Below are 20,975 nucleotides of genomic sequence, written 5' to 3' on the forward strand. Positions count from 1 at the left end.
GAGTGACGTCAAATGGGCCAAATTAAGCCCTCTCCCTGAATGACGTCTATTTAAATTAATATTAATGTCCCAACACATACGCACAGAGCCCCTTAAATCTGCCAGTAAATTAGACTGACCCCTTTCTCCACACTGCCTCTGCTGCGCTGCATCTTTAAAATCTGACAGCATGGAGATAGTGTCAAAGGGCAGCAGGGTAACATAGGCTGTAATTACAATGTCTTTTTGCTGACATGGCCCATTTTTTGCAATGAAGTTTCTTGATTAGGGGCTGAAAATTTCTTTCCTCAGATTTCGATCCTAAATTTATTTTATTTTATAATCTGCAGTTATGTTGAGTACTAGATGCATCTTAATTAGTGTTATTTAGAGCTGAGTCTTTTTTTTTACTTTTTTACCTTTTTTAAGTTAATGAGCAAATATTTTCTGCGTAATTAGGTTTAAACATGAACAAAAACCACAAAGCTGTATGTTAAATGGAAAGTAGAAAGGAAAGGGTATGTATATATGTTTTCAACAAGTTCCTAAATGGCACATGACCGACATTCAGCAAATAAATCTGGTTGAGATGTGGTTAAAACGATGTCGGATGTAGTTTTAAAGTTGAATAAATCTAAAAAAAATGAAATTTATAATTGTAAAAAGGTTAACAAAATCCTCATAAATCAATGTTAAATCAACATGCAACATGCATTTTATTTATAACTTCTCCAGTTACATTTTTGTAATATCTAAAGTTTGTAAATGTGTTTTCTAAAGCCACTACAGGATATACAATATGAAGTTCCTTAAAATTGGAATAGTTATTGTATAATTTCTTATTTTCTCTGAAAAGTGAAACAATATTACAGTATCAACATTGATATATTTCAAAATATGTCTGGTGGGTTCATTTCAACAAAAATCTGAAAAGTGTGCACTATCATTTTAACCTGGAGAGATTCACTCAGAGCTGCAGTTATAAAGGTTTTATTGACATAAATGAGATAAGATCTTTGGCACTCAGGCCCTGGCTGGAGACTTTGATGCTGAGAATTGACATCTGCTTGGGTGAGAAACCTCGTAAAATGATTAGCGTAGAGTTCCCCCAGGGGCCGAACACTGGTGCCGGAATAAATCAGAGAGTGAGCGGGACTGAGAATAGTCTGAGACTAAGGTAGGAGATCGGGTGGAGGTGGGTCAAAGTTCATTGGCGTGCAGGAGAGAGTGTCCCCTGTTGATTAGCTGGAGCTGAACAAGGATGTTGGAGGAGGTCCAGGTGAAGTTTGATAAGAGCCTTCCAGATTGAATTTTCGCTTTAGCTTCATTTGTTGCAAAAACATCTGTAGGTAGATAGAGACCCTTAGAAGATTTTAAGAAAAATAATTTCTTTGCACTGGCTGTATGTATGATGTAGTTTTACCTTTGGAAGGCAAATCCTAGTCTCATTTAATATCAGACTCAAAAAATCGGAAAAAACTTTTTGCAAAGTAGAATTTTATACAAATACTAGGAACTAGCATTGACACTGAGGTGCTACAGAGAGACAAACCTCAGCTTTCTAACCACCATTCCCGTCCCTGCTATATGAAAAGCAACCTCAGACATAATGTTTCCATCTTCACATATTACTGTGGGTTAGTCTGTTTAGGTTGACATTTTGCATTTTACCTCATAATGATAAAAGTATTTATACGAGCGTTTCATGAGCAAGTTCCTGCTCTGACATCACTAAGCTATTAACTCGTTAACTGGTTTTGAAATTAAAGGTAAGTTACTTTGAGTGACAGCAGATGCATCTAAAATAGATTATCTACTGATAATCTATTATCTATACGTATGTGTGTAAAATGTACCATATTTTGCATGTATGCTAAAAACTTTTTCATCTCTTAATCCCAGCTATCCAGTGAAGCAGTGGGAATAAAAGATAAAAGACAATGCATGCTTGTGTGAGAGAATCCTTGCTTTTAATGATGCACTCCACGAACAACTGAACTGTGAAATTAAGGGGTAATTTTCCACAGGAAACCTGTGCCTAAATAAAAGCTTCTTAGTTTTGAAAAAAAACTAAACAAAAAACCAGACTGCCTCTGAAACAGGCCTGCAGCATAAAACCTGAAAGTCCAGTTCTCCAGATGATCGAGTCACTGGTTGTCAGGTACAAAGAGCCGGCAGCCCCATCATCAGCTCATTCCATTCTGAGTAGCATCTCTGTGCAGGTAAGGACAGTGTGCTTTGTTTCCTATTATTTCCTTGTGTCTTATACTTGGCTTGTACTACATCTGAAGGTGCCTCTGATCTTAACAATATTTATTTTACTTATCTTACATCATTTTCATGTTTTTGTTACATGATATAAAAAAAATCTAAACACTCTTTATCTTGATTGGCTCCATACTTATGACTTTGGTTGTGATCCTTGCTTCTGTTGGTTTCCTCCAAGGAAGTTAATATGAATTTATACTTTATACGTTCACTAATGAAGTTTTGCAATGACACTGAAAGCTGTGCTGTTTTTATTTAGGTGGGGATAATCAAAATGGCTAAAAGAGAACGGAATTCAGGTAATATTGTGTTTCCTTGATCTGTATTGGTATTGGTTTAAGTATTTAAAGTGTTGGTTGCCCTTCTTTACCTCTTTTTTACCCCCATAAATACATTGACAACTTTGGTTTGAATGTTGTCATTTGCCTTTTAGGTGTTCTCACTTTGCATTTTTTTTTGCTAGTTGTAATAATGCTTAATTTTCGTACAATAATAATAATTATTATGAATTTCTTGAACTCTTTTTGACCCTCTAAAATGAATTTCTTTTCAGTTAAATAGATTTTCTTAAATAATAATAATAATAATGAAAAATTAGTACTCCACCTCTAAACAGTAGTTTTATCTTGCAGTGAGTGCAGTGTTTTACAAGCCAATTACAGACGCAACAGAAATCAGGTCTGGGTACCTGTTTAAGTCTCCTCCCCCCAATTCACTTAAGTCAGAGGTGACTGACCTTTTCTCATTTTTACTGGATTTTTGTGCAGGTTGTGCTTGCCTTTTTTATTGAATATCAAATTTTTTATTTCTCCACTGCAGTGGAAGAGACGCTACTTTATTCTTTTTAAAACCAATGAGCATGACTACCAGTTTAAGTACTTCAGGAGTGCAGAAGACAAGGGGACCCCACGTGGAGCCATAGATCTGACGCAGTACGTTCAGCATCAGACGGCTGCTTTTGCATGTATCTGAGGCTTATTTGGTGCCTTTAAAAATGTTTTGGGAGGTTAGAATAAAACTCTGTTGCTCTGCCAGGATCTCCTTGTTATATGAGAGCCCTCAGCATCACCAGAAATGGCCATGGGTCCAGAAGACATTTAAATGCTCCCCCTCATGTGTGCTCTACATCAGGGCAGGAAATCGGGACTACTTCCTTATTGGGGACACCAGGTTAGTAAGCATTTATTTTCAAATTTCCATAAGATATACTTTTGATGCATTCATCCTAATATAGTACATATTAACCTCAATTTATATTTATTCAACAACCTTTTCTGCATATGCATGAAAAAGCACAAGTATAGGTGAATGATGTTTTCTATTTCCTTGTTTTACCTGAATTTGAATTCTATGGAGGCACAGCAAAGATTGTGGTTTGATCACTTTTTGGTGAAAGCCCTTAGCTTTATTTTTGTTTTGTTTTCCATGAAACGCTTCCTCATGCGTGAATCACCAATTACTTTCCTAGATCGACCCCATCAAAACTAAATGATGGTGCTCTCTTGCCCTTTACATCATCCAATAATGGCTTTCCCACTAAATAAATCTCTGCTAAGTTTTATCTTTTCATTATGGACTTGATTTCTGGTATTGAATTTAAAATAAAAATGTCCGAAATGTAATTTGTCGAGTCTCACAACTGCTTTTTTCCCCTTTCAGCACGGAGGTTGAACGTTGGTTTAAAGCCCTGTATGATGCCCTAAACAATCGGCCTCATAGACTTCTCAGTTCAGAGGTGCATTAAGCTTTTAGTGCTTTTCCATTTTTCCATATAAGGCTTTTTTAATTCTCTTATTTTGACCAATTTTGGTTACAAACAAGATCACTGCCATTTACCCTACTTGTTTCTTTATCTCACTCCTTTAGGAAATCAGCAATGGGCAGCCAACTGTTGACGTAAGCATGTGGAGTTGATTATATGTTTTTCTGATAAATATTTAAACACAGCTTTGAGATTCTTAAAATACATGTTATGGTAACAGTTAAAATATGAGCAATTTGGTGACTAATTACTGAAGATACTGGAAAGAATTAAATATATTTATACTGATTGGATTTTATATGATAAACAAACATAAAGTAATGCATAATTGCATAAAGTAAAATAAAATTAATTTATGGTTTTCCTTTTTCAGCTTTATAAGTTAAAAATGAGAAAAAATGTTGTTTATGTGTATTTAAGCTTTCTGAGTCGAACCCCTCTCAGCAGCAATTAGTGCTGCAAATGTTATAGAGTGTAGTTCTGGCAGCTTCATGCATCTCCTTCCACAAATTGACTGTGTCCCCTTAGGAGTTTTTCACCGCCGTCTCTCTCTCATCTTCAGTTTTAGTCTCACTAGTTTGTAATAGTTTTCCACTCAATAGATGGTTGTCTGTGAGCAGTCAGCCTCTGCACCTCCTCCAGAGTCACCAGGGGCTTTTTATGCTTTAAGTTCTCATTTTCCCCAACTGTCAGTGTAAGCAGACAGGCAATGAGGTTTATATTTATATGCCATGTTCCTTAGTTTTTGTAAGGCTGTTTTTTATTCATGTTCTATAATAGATTTCCATAGACAAGTTGTTCTATACTAAGATAGACTAAGACAGTTAGATTGTATTTTTGTTCTATAAAAATACAATCTAACTAAATACAGTTTTGTAGTTGTGGAATAATGTGCACATATTTAAAGGGTAAAAATACTTTAGCGGAGCACTGAAAGTCATGTATTTATTCCTTTGGCATAAGAGATTTGCAGTTTTGTCCCAAAACTGTGGTGCTATTGTATTTCCTCAGTCAGTTTGTTCCCTGCTGCTTTTTCTCATTTTAGCACCTTCTTTTGACTATTGAGCCAATATGACAAATGAATTTCTTCACTCTGAGATCAATAAAGTCTATCTTATCTTATCTTTTAAAATCTTAAATCCCCAAACACTTTTGCAATAACAAACTGTCTGACTTTCACTTGAATTTTTAAAAAAAATTACCTTTCCTTTCCTAATCTGTTAGATAATTACAAACCCTCTTCTTCACCAGAGAAAGAAATCCAACACTGATGTTGACAGGGTAAGTCAGCAGTTAATAAAACTCTGTTTTCCGCAGCCTGTGTAAGACTACCAATTAATCAGAAAAGCAAACTTCATGTTATGTGATCTCTGATGAGCATTTTTACTTAGAGCTTGTTAGCCAGGAGCTCAGCCAACATTTGCAGCCAGATCAGCTGCAAAGCCTCTTAGCATTGGAGGTTTTTATGGTACTCTTGGAAATTTGTCACAGCATAAATGTGTTTAAAATGAATGAACTTTGGACATTAAGAGCAGCAACAAGATTAAATATCATCTTACCTTGGCTTTTAGGAATTTGAACTTTTTTTGTAAAACAAGAGTTCATTGCAAATAGGGGGACTTTATTGTGAATTTATTGTAATCAACACAAGGTCTACAAACGTTTAGTTAAATACCCCACAGTAAACTGGTTTCATGGTTACCTGCTTTTTCCGGCATAGTTCTGGAGAGATATGTCACCACTCCTTTTGTTAGAACTGGTTATGTTCACCTGGTTGGCTGGCACAGTTCTGGCTTTTAAGCATGAATCATTATTTCCCCATTCCAAAACCAGCTCTGATGAGGACTTTGTTTGAGCGGTGATTAAGGTGAAACTGGAAAACTAAGCAGCGTTCTAGTTCACAAGAGCCAAAAGCTTGAATCAGAAACTGTTAAAAATTGTCGCATCCATTCTAAATATGCATTTAGGCTGCAAATGCAGTTTGAAACTGGTTTAGCAACAGACAAATTAATCTTATGAAATTACCATTCCTAAATTCCTCAACCCATCTGAACATTTGTGAAAAACACATAAAACCCATAAAAACAGTTTGGTGCCAAAAAACCAACCAGTTCACTCTCAGTCAAAAGTATTGATGATTGTCCAAAAGTGGAACGTCTAATTCTAAGGTATTTTATTCACTCCATGTAAACTAAAAAGCAACATTAATATGCTGCCTGAAAGTTAGTAAGGAATCCAAATAAATGCCAAATAAAATTATATTATAAACCTTTATTTATAAATCTGGAGCTCCTCTGAGTAACTCTCCCATAATCACTTATAAACTTGATGAATTGTGAACAAAATACTAAACAAAAGTTATAGTCAGACTGACTTAATTAATTTTACTTTGTTTTCGTCAAGACACCTGAGCTGCTTTACAGTAATGAGCTCAGTGTGAAAATCATCTGATACTGGGCTGTTCGCTACATTCAGTCTGTTCCTCTACTTGGTTTTAATGTGTGTAAAAACATGAAAAAAAAGTACTTTTTTGCTTATAAAAGCTTGTTTAATTTTTCAATTGGGTCCTCACAAAACAAAACAGATCCCAGTCCTATTTTACTCTACTACCTTAGAAATAAAATATTTTAATGTACCCCTAGCAATGCACTGACGGACCACTAGGTGGGCATCACTGCCGTAGGGGGCTGGTGCCGATCTTCAGCGCTCCTTCAGTCCTCTGTGGAGCTGATGAGCATAATATCTGGTTAAAATGTCTAATTCTCAGTGCATTAAAATCAAAAAGACAAGCTGTGACTAGCAGAGCTTATATCTGGTTAAATTAGTATGAAAACTGATTCATTAATTAATTTTTCAAGACAGAAATTTCTTTCTCAAAGTGATTTCATATTGGTGAGACTGAATGATGTACTTTCTGGGTTGCAGGTACCCTTCATTGTAAAGAAAGAAGACAATTCAAAGAAAGACAAAAACAACTTGACAGTTGAGGTATATCCTTATTTTTTTTTTTCTTATCTCCTTAACTCATGCACACACTTGTACAATTGTAAGTGTTTTTTTGTGTGTGTTTCAGACATCACAGAAGATGAGGTCCCTTTCTGACCCTTCCTCCAATGCTGCAGAGGGAAACACAGAACTGGTACATCTTAGAAAATGGTGGGAAAAAATGACTTTTGGTTTGGGAAGCTTATTATTAACAATCGTACTGCTTTCTGATTGTTTGCTAGGATGCAGATTACAGATGGTCTTTCCCATCCGATTCAGTCGATTCAATCTACGACATTCCCAGGTGTGACCGACTTAAAAAGGTTGGTACTATGTTGAATATTAGTTTTATTACAATTCTAAACTGTCTCAATAATCATTATTATTATTATTTTTTCTTTTAATTCAAAAAGATGCCAAAACAGCCATTTATGGTCCCCGTGAGAAGTCTGCTCAGTCATAATTCATATAAATGTCGTTCATTTCTTAGATTTTCATTATCCGGTGCTGAGCTATAAAGAACACCAATATGAGTCCTATATCTTTTAGGGTTGTACTTTAATCTTGTGTTTTTTCCCCATCAGCAGGCTTCTTGCATTATTCTTTTACCCAGAATCAATTATCTGCTATTTTCTGATCTGGACTCAGCTGTGATCAGTATTAGACTTGGAGACTTAATTAAACTTTGTTAGAATTTGGTATACACAGTACGTATGCAAAACGAAATTTTGACAGCTTTCACCAGTGAAATTAACATTACCGTTTATAAAGTGAAGCAGTGATCAAGAATGTAGACAGTTTAGGAGAAAAGGAAAACCAGTTTAAAGTCATGGTGCAAAAGGCATTGATATGGAAAGGTTCACTGCTGTGCAAAAAAAAAATAAATATGGTGCAAAATACAGTGGAACATTGAGTTGTGTTCTATTTAAAGGGATTACAAAAAAAGGGATTATTTAACAGAATTATTATCATCCTGCCTTATTAGCTCGGAAAACCGGTTGTTTATCAAGCTGCAGCACCCAGTTTGTTCGATGTTTGAATTGGCCAGCTGTTGGTGATATCAACTTAAAGAATCTGAAGGTGTTTCTTCATTTTAATTTCTATTCCGCTGTGTGCAATGAACTAGAACCAATTGCATGTAGCACAATCCTGCTTCCTCTACCATGTTCTACCATAGTCTTTTTTTTTCTCTGTAACTTTAAAAAAAATATGTATTAGTATATTCTGATCACATTTTCCAGGGAGCTATTCCGAGTTTCTTATAGTATCATGAAACCTGTTTCCCAATTGATGGCAGGTTCAAACCATGGTGGCTTTCATGTTATTCCTGAACGTCTTAATTCCAGCAATGCCTAAAAAAATAGGAAACAACTTTATTTGCTTAATGATGCATTTCAGCTTGCGGCCTTTATTGGCTTTTTTTGAGGGCAACAAACCAAAGCAAGCTGATCAGCAAATTAAGTTATTTCCTCGTACTTCAGTTGCTGTTGGTGTCCTTATTTCATCAGTTTTCGTGACTATCTAATTGCCTCTTGGAGCCAGTGAAGTTGTGCCAAAAGCAAGACAGTTATGAGTCAGATAGCTAAAGCGTATTCGGTTTCGGTTAAATTCTGACCTCAAACCTGTTAGAAAATAAACCTTTTGAATTTGGGTAGAAGCCATCTGCAAGTTAGGAAACCACCTAGCCCAGGGACATGCTGCATTTCCAAATTTCAGTTGTTGCTCACATGTACATTTGTAAACTAGAGAGATTTACTTCTTGTTTTTAAAAAGAAATATTGGAGGTTTTTGTATACACATGCCTCCTCGAAAACAGATCTGCTCCAATTAGTCTGTAAACAGTGTGTTATGCCCATTGCAAATGAATGTAAACTCTCTGTACATGTATGCATAAAGACCATTAGCTGGTTCATAATAGATTTATGTCTTCTTATTCTGCAAGGAATCGTTTAGGAGTGGGATGATGTGGACATCCAGCATGGAGTCAATGTGAGTGCCTGCTAATTCTTCAATTTAAATACAAAATCGACACATTTCAGAGGCTAACATTTTCAAAATTTGTTTCTTCAAGGTATATATCGATGAACGCATTTAAATGCACTGAAGCAACACCTCGAGCTGAGTGAGTACTTTCTCTTTTTTTGCACTATGATTATGCAGAAAAACTTTTTTCTTTTTATCCCTGCTGTTGTGCAACGGCTTAAAATGTGGCTTTCAGCGACCGTGAAGTTGAAATGGTTACCAATGGCACCCTGATGAGGTCCATCTGTGCTGTCTATGAAAAATTCATAGCACAGAGATCATCTCTTCTGATATCAGAGGACGCCCTCTCTGAAGACGGGTACGTCTCAAAGTGACGCTGCTGTATGTGTTTTCTTTATCACCTATTTTTACACCGCAAAATTGTACGTCCTTTGAGCAATCTTGGAGAGGCAATACTTTAGAGCTTGTCGAGCAGGTTATAGGTAATCCTCATGATCTCTGGTTTACTGTAACTCTTTGCACTGTGGATTTTCTTCACAGGTTACAGAAGAGCAGAGAACTCCTGTGTTTCTTGTATATGCTTAGTTTTGATAATCATCTTGGAATCACTGCATGCTTAGCTATTCTATGCACTGGAGTGAACCCTTTCCTGTCAACTTATGCACATACAGGTGCTGGTCATAAAATTAGAATATCATGAAAAAGTAGATTGATTTCAGTAATTCCATTTAAAAAGTGAAACTTGTATATTATATTCATACATTACATACAAACTCATATATTTCAGATGTTTATTTTGTTTAATTTTGATGATTACAAATGACAACAAATGAAAATCTCAAATTCATCATATCAGAAAATTAGAATATTGTGAAAAGGTTCAAAATTGATGGCCCCTGGTGCCACACTCTAATCAGCTAATTAACTCAAACCACCTGCAAAAGCCTTTAAATGGTCTTTCAGTCTAGTTCTATAGGCTACACAATCATGGGGAAGACTGCTGACTTGACAGTTGTCCAAAAGACGACCATCGACACCTTGCACAAGGAGGGCAAGACACAAAAGGTCATCGCTAAAGAGGCTGGCTGTTCACAGAGCTCAGTGTCCAAGCACATTAATAGAGAGGCGAAGGGAAGGAAAAGATGTGGTCGAAAAAAGTGTACAAGGAAGAGAGATAACCGCACCCTGGAGAGGATTGTGAAACAAAACCCCTTCAAAAATGTGGGGGAGATTCACAAAGAGTGGACTGCAGCTGGAGTGAGTGCTTCAAGAACCACCACACACAGACGTATGAAAGACATGGGTTTCTGCTGTCGCATTCCTTGTGTCAAGCCACTCTTGAACCACAGACAGCGTCAGAAGCGTCTTGCCTGGGCTAAAGAGAAACAGAACTGGACTGCTGGTGAGTGGTCCAAAGTCATGTTCTCTGATGAAAGTAAATTTTGCATTTCCTTTGGAAATCAAGGTCCCAGAGTCTGGAGGAAAAGAAGAGAGGCACTTCATCCACGTTGCTTGAAGTCCAGTGTAAAGTTTCCACAGTCAGTGATGGTTTGGGGTGCCATGTCATCTGCTGGTGTTGGTCCATTGTGTTTTCTGAGGTCCAGGGTCAACGCAGCCACATACCAGGAAGTTTTAGAGCACTTCATGCTTCCTGCAGCTGACCAACTTTTTGGAGATGCAGATTTCATTTTCCAACAGGACTTGGCACCTGCACACAGTGCCAAAGCTACCAGTACCTGGTTGAAGGACCATGGTATCCCTGTTCTTAATTGGCCAGCAAACTCTCCTGACCTTAACCCCATAGAAAATCTATGGGGTATTGTGAAGAAGAAGATGCAATACACCAGACCCAACAATTCAGAAGAGCTAAAAGCCACTATTAGAGCAACCTGGGCTATCATAACACCTGAGCAGTGCCACAGACTGATCGACTCCATGCCACGCCGCATTGCTGCAGTAATACAGGCCAAAGGAGGCCCAACTAAATACTGAGTGCTGTACATGCTCATACTTTTCATGTTCATACTTTTCAGTTGGCCAACATTTCTATAAATCCTTTGTTTTTATTGGTCTTCAGTAATATTCTAATTTTCTGATATGATGAATTTGAGATTTTCATTTGTTGTCATTTGTAATCATCAAAATTAAACAAAATAAACATCTGAAATATATGAGTTTGTATGTAATGTATGAATATAATATACAAGTTTCACTTTTTAAATGGAATTACTGAAATCAATCTACTTTTTCATGATATTCTAATTTTATGACCAGCACCTGTAGGAATCCTAAGTGGTAGACAAACACAAAGGAGAGCATGTTTGTGACACTGAAGGAAATGCCTTCATCAGGTCAACAAACACCTTCAGAAGAAGTCAGATCGCTGGTTGGGAGGTTTATAGCAGGATTAGCTTGTTTAACTACATCCAGATCTTTGAATAATCTGGTAATTTAACACATCATGTAGCCCTTTATCATTTATCATGAAAGTGTAGAAAGTATAGCAGAACTGGGAGCCTGCTGACACATGGTAATTCACCTAATCATAGAGACTTAGGGCCGGATTTATCAAGATCCAATTTTGCGTGCAGTAATTTGCGCTCGCAAACTGGAATTTTGCGCGAGGGGCTGAACCATGGTTTGTGGGTGATTTAACAAGAGCGATTGCGTAACTGGTGGCAGGTGCAAAACTGTTGGAGACGCCCTATTTAAATGATGGTTTTGCGCGTTTTGTGGTTTGCGGCAAAGTAGTTTGTAGTTTTTACAAACTAGTGCATTAAGAAATTTAAATCTTACAGTGACACCCCCACCCCCTCCAAAAATAAAATAAAATATAAATATATATATATATATATATATATATATATATATATATATATATATATATATATATATATATATGGTGGTATGTGGCTAAATTTCTACTTCACTGCAGTAAAAAAAAAAAAAAAACAGGTGTTTTGTATTGGCCTGTAGAAAAATGCACATACCAAATGGCTCACAAGAAGTGACTGTGGATGAGATTACTGTGCGTACGCATCCCCGCAGCATTGGCATGTTGCTCCACAGGCGCAGGAGGGAGGTCGAGGTTCTCCGATAGGGCGTCAGGGCGACATGGCATTTAGAAGGGAGATCCCAGCTCTCGCTGCAACCGTACGCTGGAATGAACCCAGATGCAAAAAAGTGCAATGTTGCAAGGAGTTTTGTGATATCTGGTATTGCGTGGGTCCTCCTTGTGGCTGGCTCCAAATCCATTCGGAGTTCCCCCAACAGCTCCAAAATGGCAATGCTGGATAAACGATATGTTTTAATGATCGTTTCCTCAGTCATTCCAAAAATATTCACACGGAGTGAAAAAATGCGTTCTCTGCGTCTCCTTGCTTCATTTCGATGTCTCCTTCTTGCAACAATAACCGCTGCCATGTGTGCGCAATTACGCATACAGACCATTTGCACCTTCTTTTCAAACGTGTTAAATATAGAGTCAGATACCGATACGTACAAAATTGCTTTCAGGTTTGATAAATCGCTTTGCGAGTGCTAAATTAATATATTTACATGTTTTCCTCCCACAAGATGCACTTTTGCGTGTAAACGCCACATATTGCATATTCATTGCAGAAAAAGTACTAAATGGATAAGAGGCGCTATTTAGCACGTTTTAAAGACCAAATCCTTTTAGCACGCTGTTGATAGATCAGTTTGTACATTTTTTAGCGTGCGCAGTGAAATAGCTCACGTTTTTATACACGCAAACCTTTGATAGATCCGGCCCGGCCCTTAGTGACAGAAGAAGCTACGAAGGCAATGGTGACTCTGGAGGAGCTAGAGAGATTTTAGAAACTGTTGACATTTTTGTCAGTTAGGCAGCAACTCTATGTTCATTCAAAGCTATGAGGAGTTCTGGTTGCCAGAATGGAAGGGTCTGATCTTTTTGACCTTTTTGCAAAAGACTGTGTGTGAAAGACAGCTAGCTTTACAATGGAACAGTTTAGATTAAAGCTGTGCATGTTAGAACGGCTCATTCAAAGCCCAGACCAAAATCCAACTGAGAGTCATGAGCAGGAAACATTAAAAAATGCTTTATATTCATTTTGACTGATCTTGAGCTTTACATAACAGAGAATAGACAGGAATTTCAGTCTCTAGATATTCATAGTAAGCTCCAAATGCAGTGAAATGTGGTTCAACAAAGTATAGACTAAAAGGAGCCAAATATAAGACATTGAAATACAGTTTGTGTACTTATTTCTGATCTCATATTGCTGGTTACATAAAATACCTGTAAAAGGTATAAAAAGTTATAGTTGTGATAGGATAAAACTGGAGAAAACTCTTTTGCAATACGCTAAATTATAAAAGTTTTACACATAGGTGGCATCAAGGTTCTTAGATTTGTTTTTAAGAATGCAGAAATTTTCATTTCCTTCTTGAGAATTATTCTCAACAACAATACAGCAGAGGCCCTTTGTTGGCTTATTTTAGAGTATATTTACGATAAAGTCAGATCAGCTAAGCATAACACGCCTCTTCTCTGAAAAATGACTCCTGCTCCTATCGACTTAAATCCCTCCGTTCTGGTACATCTTTTGATCTCATCCTTGCCCCGCCAGAAAAAAAGAATTCCTGAAATCTGAATCACCATGTTTGACCGTAGCAATGTTGTCAGTGAGGCGATAATTAATGCTCCTCTTCCTGTACAAATGTCCTGTAAGAGCTTTTCCTTATTCGGTGTCATCAGAATAGGTTTGTCTTTTGCAGAAAAACATTTGATCAGATTTCACCTTTTTCATATGTGCAGAAAATCTAATTGATGTGTCCTGCAATATAAAAAAAAAACCTTATCTGAGCATTGCATTCTAGATAGGGCTGAAAAGGCAGGTCTGTGTAGCCTGTATATATATGTAAAGCTTTTTTTTTAGAAGAAAATGGAGGAAACTGCTTTGCAATGTAGGGTTTAAAGTGCTGCAAATATTCCCAACCTCAGGGAATCCGGTTTTGCAGGTTTATGCAAGGTTTTAATTTTCAACCGGTCTGCAGCAGATATATCCTTGTTTGGACTAGTTTCCTTGAGAATTTTTTTTTTTTTTTCAAACTCTGATTTTCAGTCAGGAGGACAGCAGAGTTTGTGATGACCGCTTTGACCTTCCTGTTCAGACAAGTATTCATCAGTGCCCCACAGAGACAAAACTGTTCTTGCCTCTTAAAATTACTCTGTGCCATTATCTGGTACTTGTATGCTGCTGTTTGCTTCAGTGAATTTCCTCCACTATCAAACTGTGTAATAATTATTAATTTCGCTGTGATTTCAAGCCAACTGTGGCAAATTAAAGTCCTTTTATGGCTAATTAAAGAGATGAAAAAAAACATCCTCATCTAAATTTGGCATTATCTGTTAATTAAAATGTGCCTGTGACTTGGCAGCAGGTTGGACATTATGTCTTGATCCCTTGGTGTTCCTATAAACTCTTAAAAAAAAAAGATCTTCATTTGGTTTGTATTGTCACACACAAAGCTGTTTCAAACCGTTTGCAATTGGTTCCTTCTTTTCTTCTTGCTGTTTCTTTATCTCCTAATTTTCATTTATAATATGTTTTACCTTATATTTACATTTTATAACACATTTTTTCTCTTTAATCTAGTTTGCATTTTATTTCATATTATGAGGTGATTCCGTGTTTATTGATGGTTATTTTACAGATTGGTGGAGGGTCATTTGTTCAGCAAGTTAAAGCAACACAGGACATTAGTTCATGCCACAGTAGGCAATAACTCTCAAGACCAGTTTTACTTACTATTGGTCAGATTAGTTTATAGTTTATTTGCAGTGGTGTCAAAAGTACACACATTTGTTACTTAATTAGAAGTATAGATACTGTAGTTTAAAAACACTCTGGTAAAAGTTGAAGTATCAAGTAAATCAAGTAAAAGTGAAAAAGTATGTGCTCCAAAAACTACTTAAGGTATTAAAGTATAACGTAACGTTTAAAAAAAAAAAAACAGCCAGATGCCACTATATGAATTGAAAGCTCAATTTTTATACTATTTTGAAAAATTCTTTGAGATAGGGCCAAGGATGAGGGAGGTCTTGTTGGTCTCCATCTCCCGATACGCTCTCGCCTGTTTCCGACCTTTCAACATCTTTTTCTGAATCTGACATTGTAGCACAGCATAGACAATTCTCGTTTGCAGATTGAAGAACACCTGCTTGCTTCTGATGATTTCCTTTAGCTAACCAATGAGTGTTTGCGTTATATGACTCATCCAATCACACTAGTTATCACTAGATGTGGATGGTGCCAATAATCTGCATTGGATGGCGCACATGACGTGAAATAAATATTTATAAACATTAAACCGAAGCCAAGAGTAACGAGTAACGTTTGTTTTAAAAATGTAAGGAATAGAAAGTACAGATACTTGTGTGAAAATGTAATGAGTAGAAGTCAGAATAAGGAAGAAAAATAAGTAATGGAGTAAAGTAAAGATACCTAAAAAGTGTACTTAAGTACAGTAACGAAGTATTTGTACTTCGTTACTTGACACCTCTGTTTATTTGTAATATTTCTTAATATTTTTACTTAGACTTACTTAGACTTAGACAACTTTTATTGTCATTTTAATTATTTTTATATATTTTCAATTCAATCAAAGCTTATTTTGCTTACCAGGTTATTTTCTTAAGAAACTTTAGGCATATGCAAATCAGAGATCATTAATGTAAGAGTATAACAAGAACCGAGCAGACCTCCTACCGTCCTTGTTTGTAGCAAGATGGTTCTAGGTTTGATTTGAGTTTGCATGTTCTCCCAGAGCATGCAGGGGTTCTCTCCAGGTACTCGGACTTCCCCCTACAGTCCAAAAACATGACTGTTAGGTTAAATAGCTTCTCTACAATCTGCTTAGGTTTGAGTGTGTGCATAAATGGTTGCTTGTCCTGTTTGTCTCTGTGTTTCCCTGCGATGGACTGGCGACCTGTATAGCGTGTACCCTGCCTCTCGCCCATTGACTGCTGGAGATAGGCACCAGCCCTACGGTGACCATGACAAGGACTAAGCGGGAGAAAATATGGATAGATGGATGTTTTCATTATTTACAACAAAAATCAGGCCTGTCAAAAGTTACCTTTTTGCCTTAAGACAAATGAGGCTTTCTTTTATCTCTGAAAACTGTCTTACTGTATTTTTGTGAGAAATCACCAAAGACTATCCATTGCAGGCAGCTAAAAAATGTCCCAGGGTTTGATGGTATAACCTCTTGTGCTGCTCTTGGGTTGTTGTTTTCACAGAGATGACAAAAATCAATCTTCAGATTTCAGCAACAGCTCCAGCAGTGCCAGTTCTCCTGTTGACACACCAGATTTAAATGGGCTGGAAAAGCAAGACCTATCTGAGAGGTAACAATGCTAAAATATTCTTATATGATGGGAATCCTGTTTAGATATAATATATGACAAACTAAACTATCCAGTTTTTAGGTTATGTTAAGTTTGACTTGTAGAGTGATTGAAAAGAGCTCCAGGAAATATCTGGAAACCCCCACTTTGGCACTCCCTGTCTGGCTGCAAAAAAAGAACAGCCGCTGATGTAACTGCATCATCATCACTGTAAACAAATAACAAAAGGCTTTACGACATTTTGGTGACTCGTTGAGATGAACTTGACCTGGAAAAATGCTTGGATGTTGTTGAACAAGTTTGAGTGGTTTCTAGAGGGTTCTTAGTATTTACCATGGTGCAATGACAAATTATACAACTGTTACATCAAGCATTAAGTTTCTTTTAAAACAATTAAAGACACACATACACAGATAATCACCGAAAACATCAACCAGACCTTTTCCCCAGAGTACATTGAGTTGATTATTATTGCTATTATTTATGCTTATTATCTGCCTAACTGCAGCAAAGAAAACTTACACACTGAATCCGTTTAAGCTCAATACTTACACATTACCCTAAAACACGGTGATGGCAGCATGATACCGTGGGGATGAATTAGATTTTTTTGTTGTTTGTTTTTTTTATGCACAAACAATCCATTTGTGGCAGTGCAACATTTCAGAATGGAGTGAAGATATAACACACAGCTAGAGTTTCATTTACATTGCTTTAGATCGAAGCTCATTTTTGTTAGAATTTCTTAGTTATATAGGATAACCAGGTTCAGGTAAAAAAAAAGAATCCATTTTGCTTCAAAAACCAGGATAAACATTATACCTGTAAATCCGCCTGAGAACAATAGGCACACATTTGTGATGCTAAGTTTATTGGGCCAGAAAAGCTTGCAGAGGCTGAAATATCCGGAGGCTGAGCAGTTAAATACAATGGTGTTTGTGGTAGTAGTGTGACAAAAAAATACTTTTCTAAAGTACCATCTCACACCGTTTTTTTTTTTTTGCAATTACATGAAATGCAGCTTGCAGAACAAAAACATTATGTGTTCCATATTCTTTCTAATTGTATTTGAAATAGCTAAGTACAAGAATAAAGATATTAATAATCCCTTTTATTTTGGTTTCAAGCCCTGAGTGCCGCACCCAAGAGAACATAGAGTTCATGGTGAAGCATTCAGATTTGAAAAACTACCTCACACTCACAGAGTCAGAGGGGAAGCCAAGGTATGTTTATCAAATTATATTAAAGCATCACAATATTCCATTTTCTTAGGCTGCTTTATTAGAGATATACAATTTGCCCCTATATCTGGAGGAGAAGTAGAGAAACAAGTCAAGGAAAGTGTTTCCACATGTATTAACACTCATTTAAACGTAAACCTGTAGTGAACTTGTTGCAGCCTCACCTCACCCTTGAGCCACTATATTCACAGATACTCGTTGTGTGAGAGCATAGAACAAACAAGGCAAGGCTAGTCACAATGCTGTTTGTCTTTATTTGTTTACTTTCACTGTGGGGAAAAAGCTCCTTAATCAGGCATAACTCCTATATGAGCTCTCTGCTCCTTTCATTCACACATACTGCACTAGTTTATTCTTATGTTTATTTTATGCATTTAGCATACGCTTTTATCCAAAGCGACTTATAAAGTAGACACAATGTTACAGTCATCATCAATAGGACCATAAGCTCTCTAGAGGAAAATCCCTAGTCAGAATCAGTGGTGACAGCAAAGAGATTTAGGAAAGTACAGAAAGATTAGTAGAGGGGTACAGAGCCATGACTAAGAGTTAGGATAGGAGATGCTCTTTCAAGAGGTGGGTCTTTAGGAGTTTCCTAAAGATAGAAAGGGACGCTGCTGTTCTTGTAGCACTTGTTAGGTCATTCCACCATCTTGGAATAACACATGAAAACAGTCTGAATTGTCTTAAGAGTGGTGTAGACACTGCTAGATGCAGGGATTATGCGTGGATTAGCAACTACTTAATGGAATAGATAGTTCAGATTCATTAGTTTAAAATACACCATTTAGATTAGATTAGATTAAATTCAACTTTATTGTCATTACACAGGTACAGGTAGAAGGCAACGAAATGCAGTTTAGGTCTAACCAGAAGTGTTATAGCAGCAAGTGCAGGATAAATAATGGTTCCATACATACAGGACATGGGTTTCTACTGAATAAATGTAGAGATGAATACCATTATAAACAGAATCTTACTAATAGATGAATATAATATATAGATAACTGGTGTTATGAACTAAATTTACAGCTGGATATGTACCAAATATAATATACAGGTGGATATTACTATAAAAAGGGTTTTTACAGTTATGTACAAAAGCATAATATACAGATGGATTTTACTATAAAATGAATAAATAAAGTTTGGACAGAAGCTATCTAAATTAAAGTGCCGTTGAAAGGTAATTGCATATTACAGTCAAATTATAAACAGTGAATAAACAGTCAGCAGTGCAAATCAATGTTCGGTCAAGTTGAGTAGTGCAAGATGCATGTAAACAGTTGTTACAATAGTAACAGTCAGGAGTGCAGGTGAACATTACAGTCTTATAAAAAACAGAATAGCAAAATAATTTAGAGAATAATACATCTAATTTCTATGTTATAAAACATAGAGAATGTATTAAATGCCACTGTTCTTTAGTATGCATATGCAGCAAAAACATTTTTTAACAGCATTCTATAAATTTGACAAAAAAAAATATTTTTACAGCATATTAATCTTATATGCTATTTAATGTTTGCCTTAAACAGAAATGGTTGCATAAGGCAACCATTAAATGGCAATATCTAACCCATGTCCCCATAGTACCAATATTAATAATGTTTTACTGTCCCACTTCAAAAGATTATTACTAGAACAGCAGCCTTTTGGCAAAAAACAGTAAACAATTCAGAACAAAATCTTAGATCTTTGACTATCCAGCTAATTGTGTTGCAGGTCTAAATTACATTTACTACAGTACATTTACTTCTGTTCTAACTTCTTCAGTTGTTGGATTTGCTGCAGTGCTAAGAGCGTTTGGAGCCAATTCTGCACATGACAGAAACTGCAATATAGCATAAGGATTTTTTTTTTAAATATATATAACCTTCTCTTCCAGTTACTCCTGTGGCACTGATGCTAGTTTGCATACAAAGAACAGTGTGTAGAGGATGAGACTGACCTGTTTAATCTTAATCTTAAACAGTTTTGCAGCAAAAAATGCCTTTATTCTCATCCTGTTACAGAAAAAATAAAATTAGAAGTTCAAAACGTAGGCAATGAGCCTAAATTATATTTGTTTGTTTTAGTTTATAGAACTGCCTTTCAGTACAAACTGTATTTGAAGATCCTAGAAATACAATAAAACTAATTTAAAGGATTCAAATAATCACTTCCTAGAAATTAAGTGAATTTCTAGATGTCCAGAGTGTTAAAACAAATCTTATTGTACCAAGTTATAACATTTCTCCCTTCCTGTATGAGCTAGCTGTGTTAACTAAGCTTGTATGTTTACAGAAAAACTCTTTACCAATGTTACCTTGAGTTCTCTCAGTTCATTGGCATTGCAGCTAATAGTATTGCTAGCACATGCTAATTTTAAAACATTAAAAAGTTTGCTGTGTCTGCTTTTTTTTATGTTAGCCATTTATTGTTTCTATGTCCGTTATTCATTTGGGGCTTTGTGTCAGACAACTAGTGTTGTACCTCTATAATGGCAAACCTTGTAATCTATATTTAGACTTAAACAACTTTTATTGTCATTTTGTATACACAGAGTGTGCATATAGCTGCATTAAATCTTTGAGGAAATCTTAATTATGGTTCCGATAATGTTTGAGAAGGAAATTACCTTAATTTGTCATTTTATGTCTCTCTTAAAGTAAAATCAGAATGAATAGTTTTTCTTAATCAGTGTTTTAGAATCCCTGGTTTAAATCGATGCCATCACTGGTAGAGTAACTTCATATCTGAACTATTTTTCAAACACCTTGTGGCCCAGAGGACTTAAACTCTTTTTACATTTAAACGTACAATATGATAAAAGAGCGACAGAACTGGTGCATTAATTGTTTAATCCAGAAATCGCAGAAAGTTGAAAACCATCTGTTAATTGGACTATTGTTTATGTTTGCAACAGTGTGTCTGACTGGGCAGGACAGCCGCAGTCAGTGTGCCTCTTCCACAAGGGGGACCAAGTCCTGGCAATAAACGACCTTCACACCAGCAGCGTGGAGGACTTTAACATGTTTGTCAGCAAGTCGCTAAAGAAGGAGGTACAGTCATTGCTTCCGACAGAAATACAGAAATTTGATCAGGATTTCAATGCACTGTTGTACTCAATCTGACGAGAGAATCTGATTTCAGGTGAAAGTGACCGTCCGCCGTCTGCAGGGATCCAAGCCTTTGTAGGGACTGAGGCACTGACCAGAGCAACTTTCTGTGACAATCTGTTCCATCTACTATTGGTCTTCAAGAAGTTTTAAACTAAAAGATCTCATACCTTAAAATGTTTTATTTCCTGGGTGTTGGATATGTGTATTGGGTTGCTGCCTTTAGAAGGAAACAACAGGTGAATGTCACAGTGAAATGT

At 36.4% G+C, this 20,975-nt stretch overlaps 1 protein-coding gene across 1 annotated transcript; it reads left to right on the forward strand.

Annotated features, from left to right (window-relative positions):
• Positions 1-1,067: 1,067 nt before the first annotated feature.
• Positions 1,068-20,912, forward strand: LOC119780496 (pleckstrin homology domain-containing family S member 1-like). Its single transcript, XM_038280560.1, has 15 exons — positions 1,068-1,156; positions 3,015-3,179; positions 3,283-3,417; positions 3,907-3,982; positions 4,114-4,143; positions 5,234-5,290; positions 6,935-6,997; positions 7,083-7,148; positions 7,237-7,298; positions 9,213-9,335; positions 14,086-14,232; positions 16,266-16,373; positions 17,501-17,596; positions 20,523-20,658; positions 20,750-20,912. The coding sequence occupies exons 1-15, from the start codon at positions 1,068-1,070 to the stop codon at positions 20,792-20,794; spliced, it is 1,398 nt and encodes a 465-aa protein (XP_038136488.1). The 3' UTR covers positions 20,795-20,912.
• Positions 20,913-20,975: the final 63 nt, after the last annotated feature.

Source organism: Cyprinodon tularosa, unplaced genomic scaffold (assembly GCF_016077235.1).
Source record: "Cyprinodon tularosa strain WSP-4 unplaced genomic scaffold, ASM1607723v1 ctg161, whole genome shotgun sequence".
Classification (NCBI taxonomy): Eukaryota; Metazoa; Chordata; class Actinopteri; order Cyprinodontiformes; family Cyprinodontidae; genus Cyprinodon; species Cyprinodon tularosa.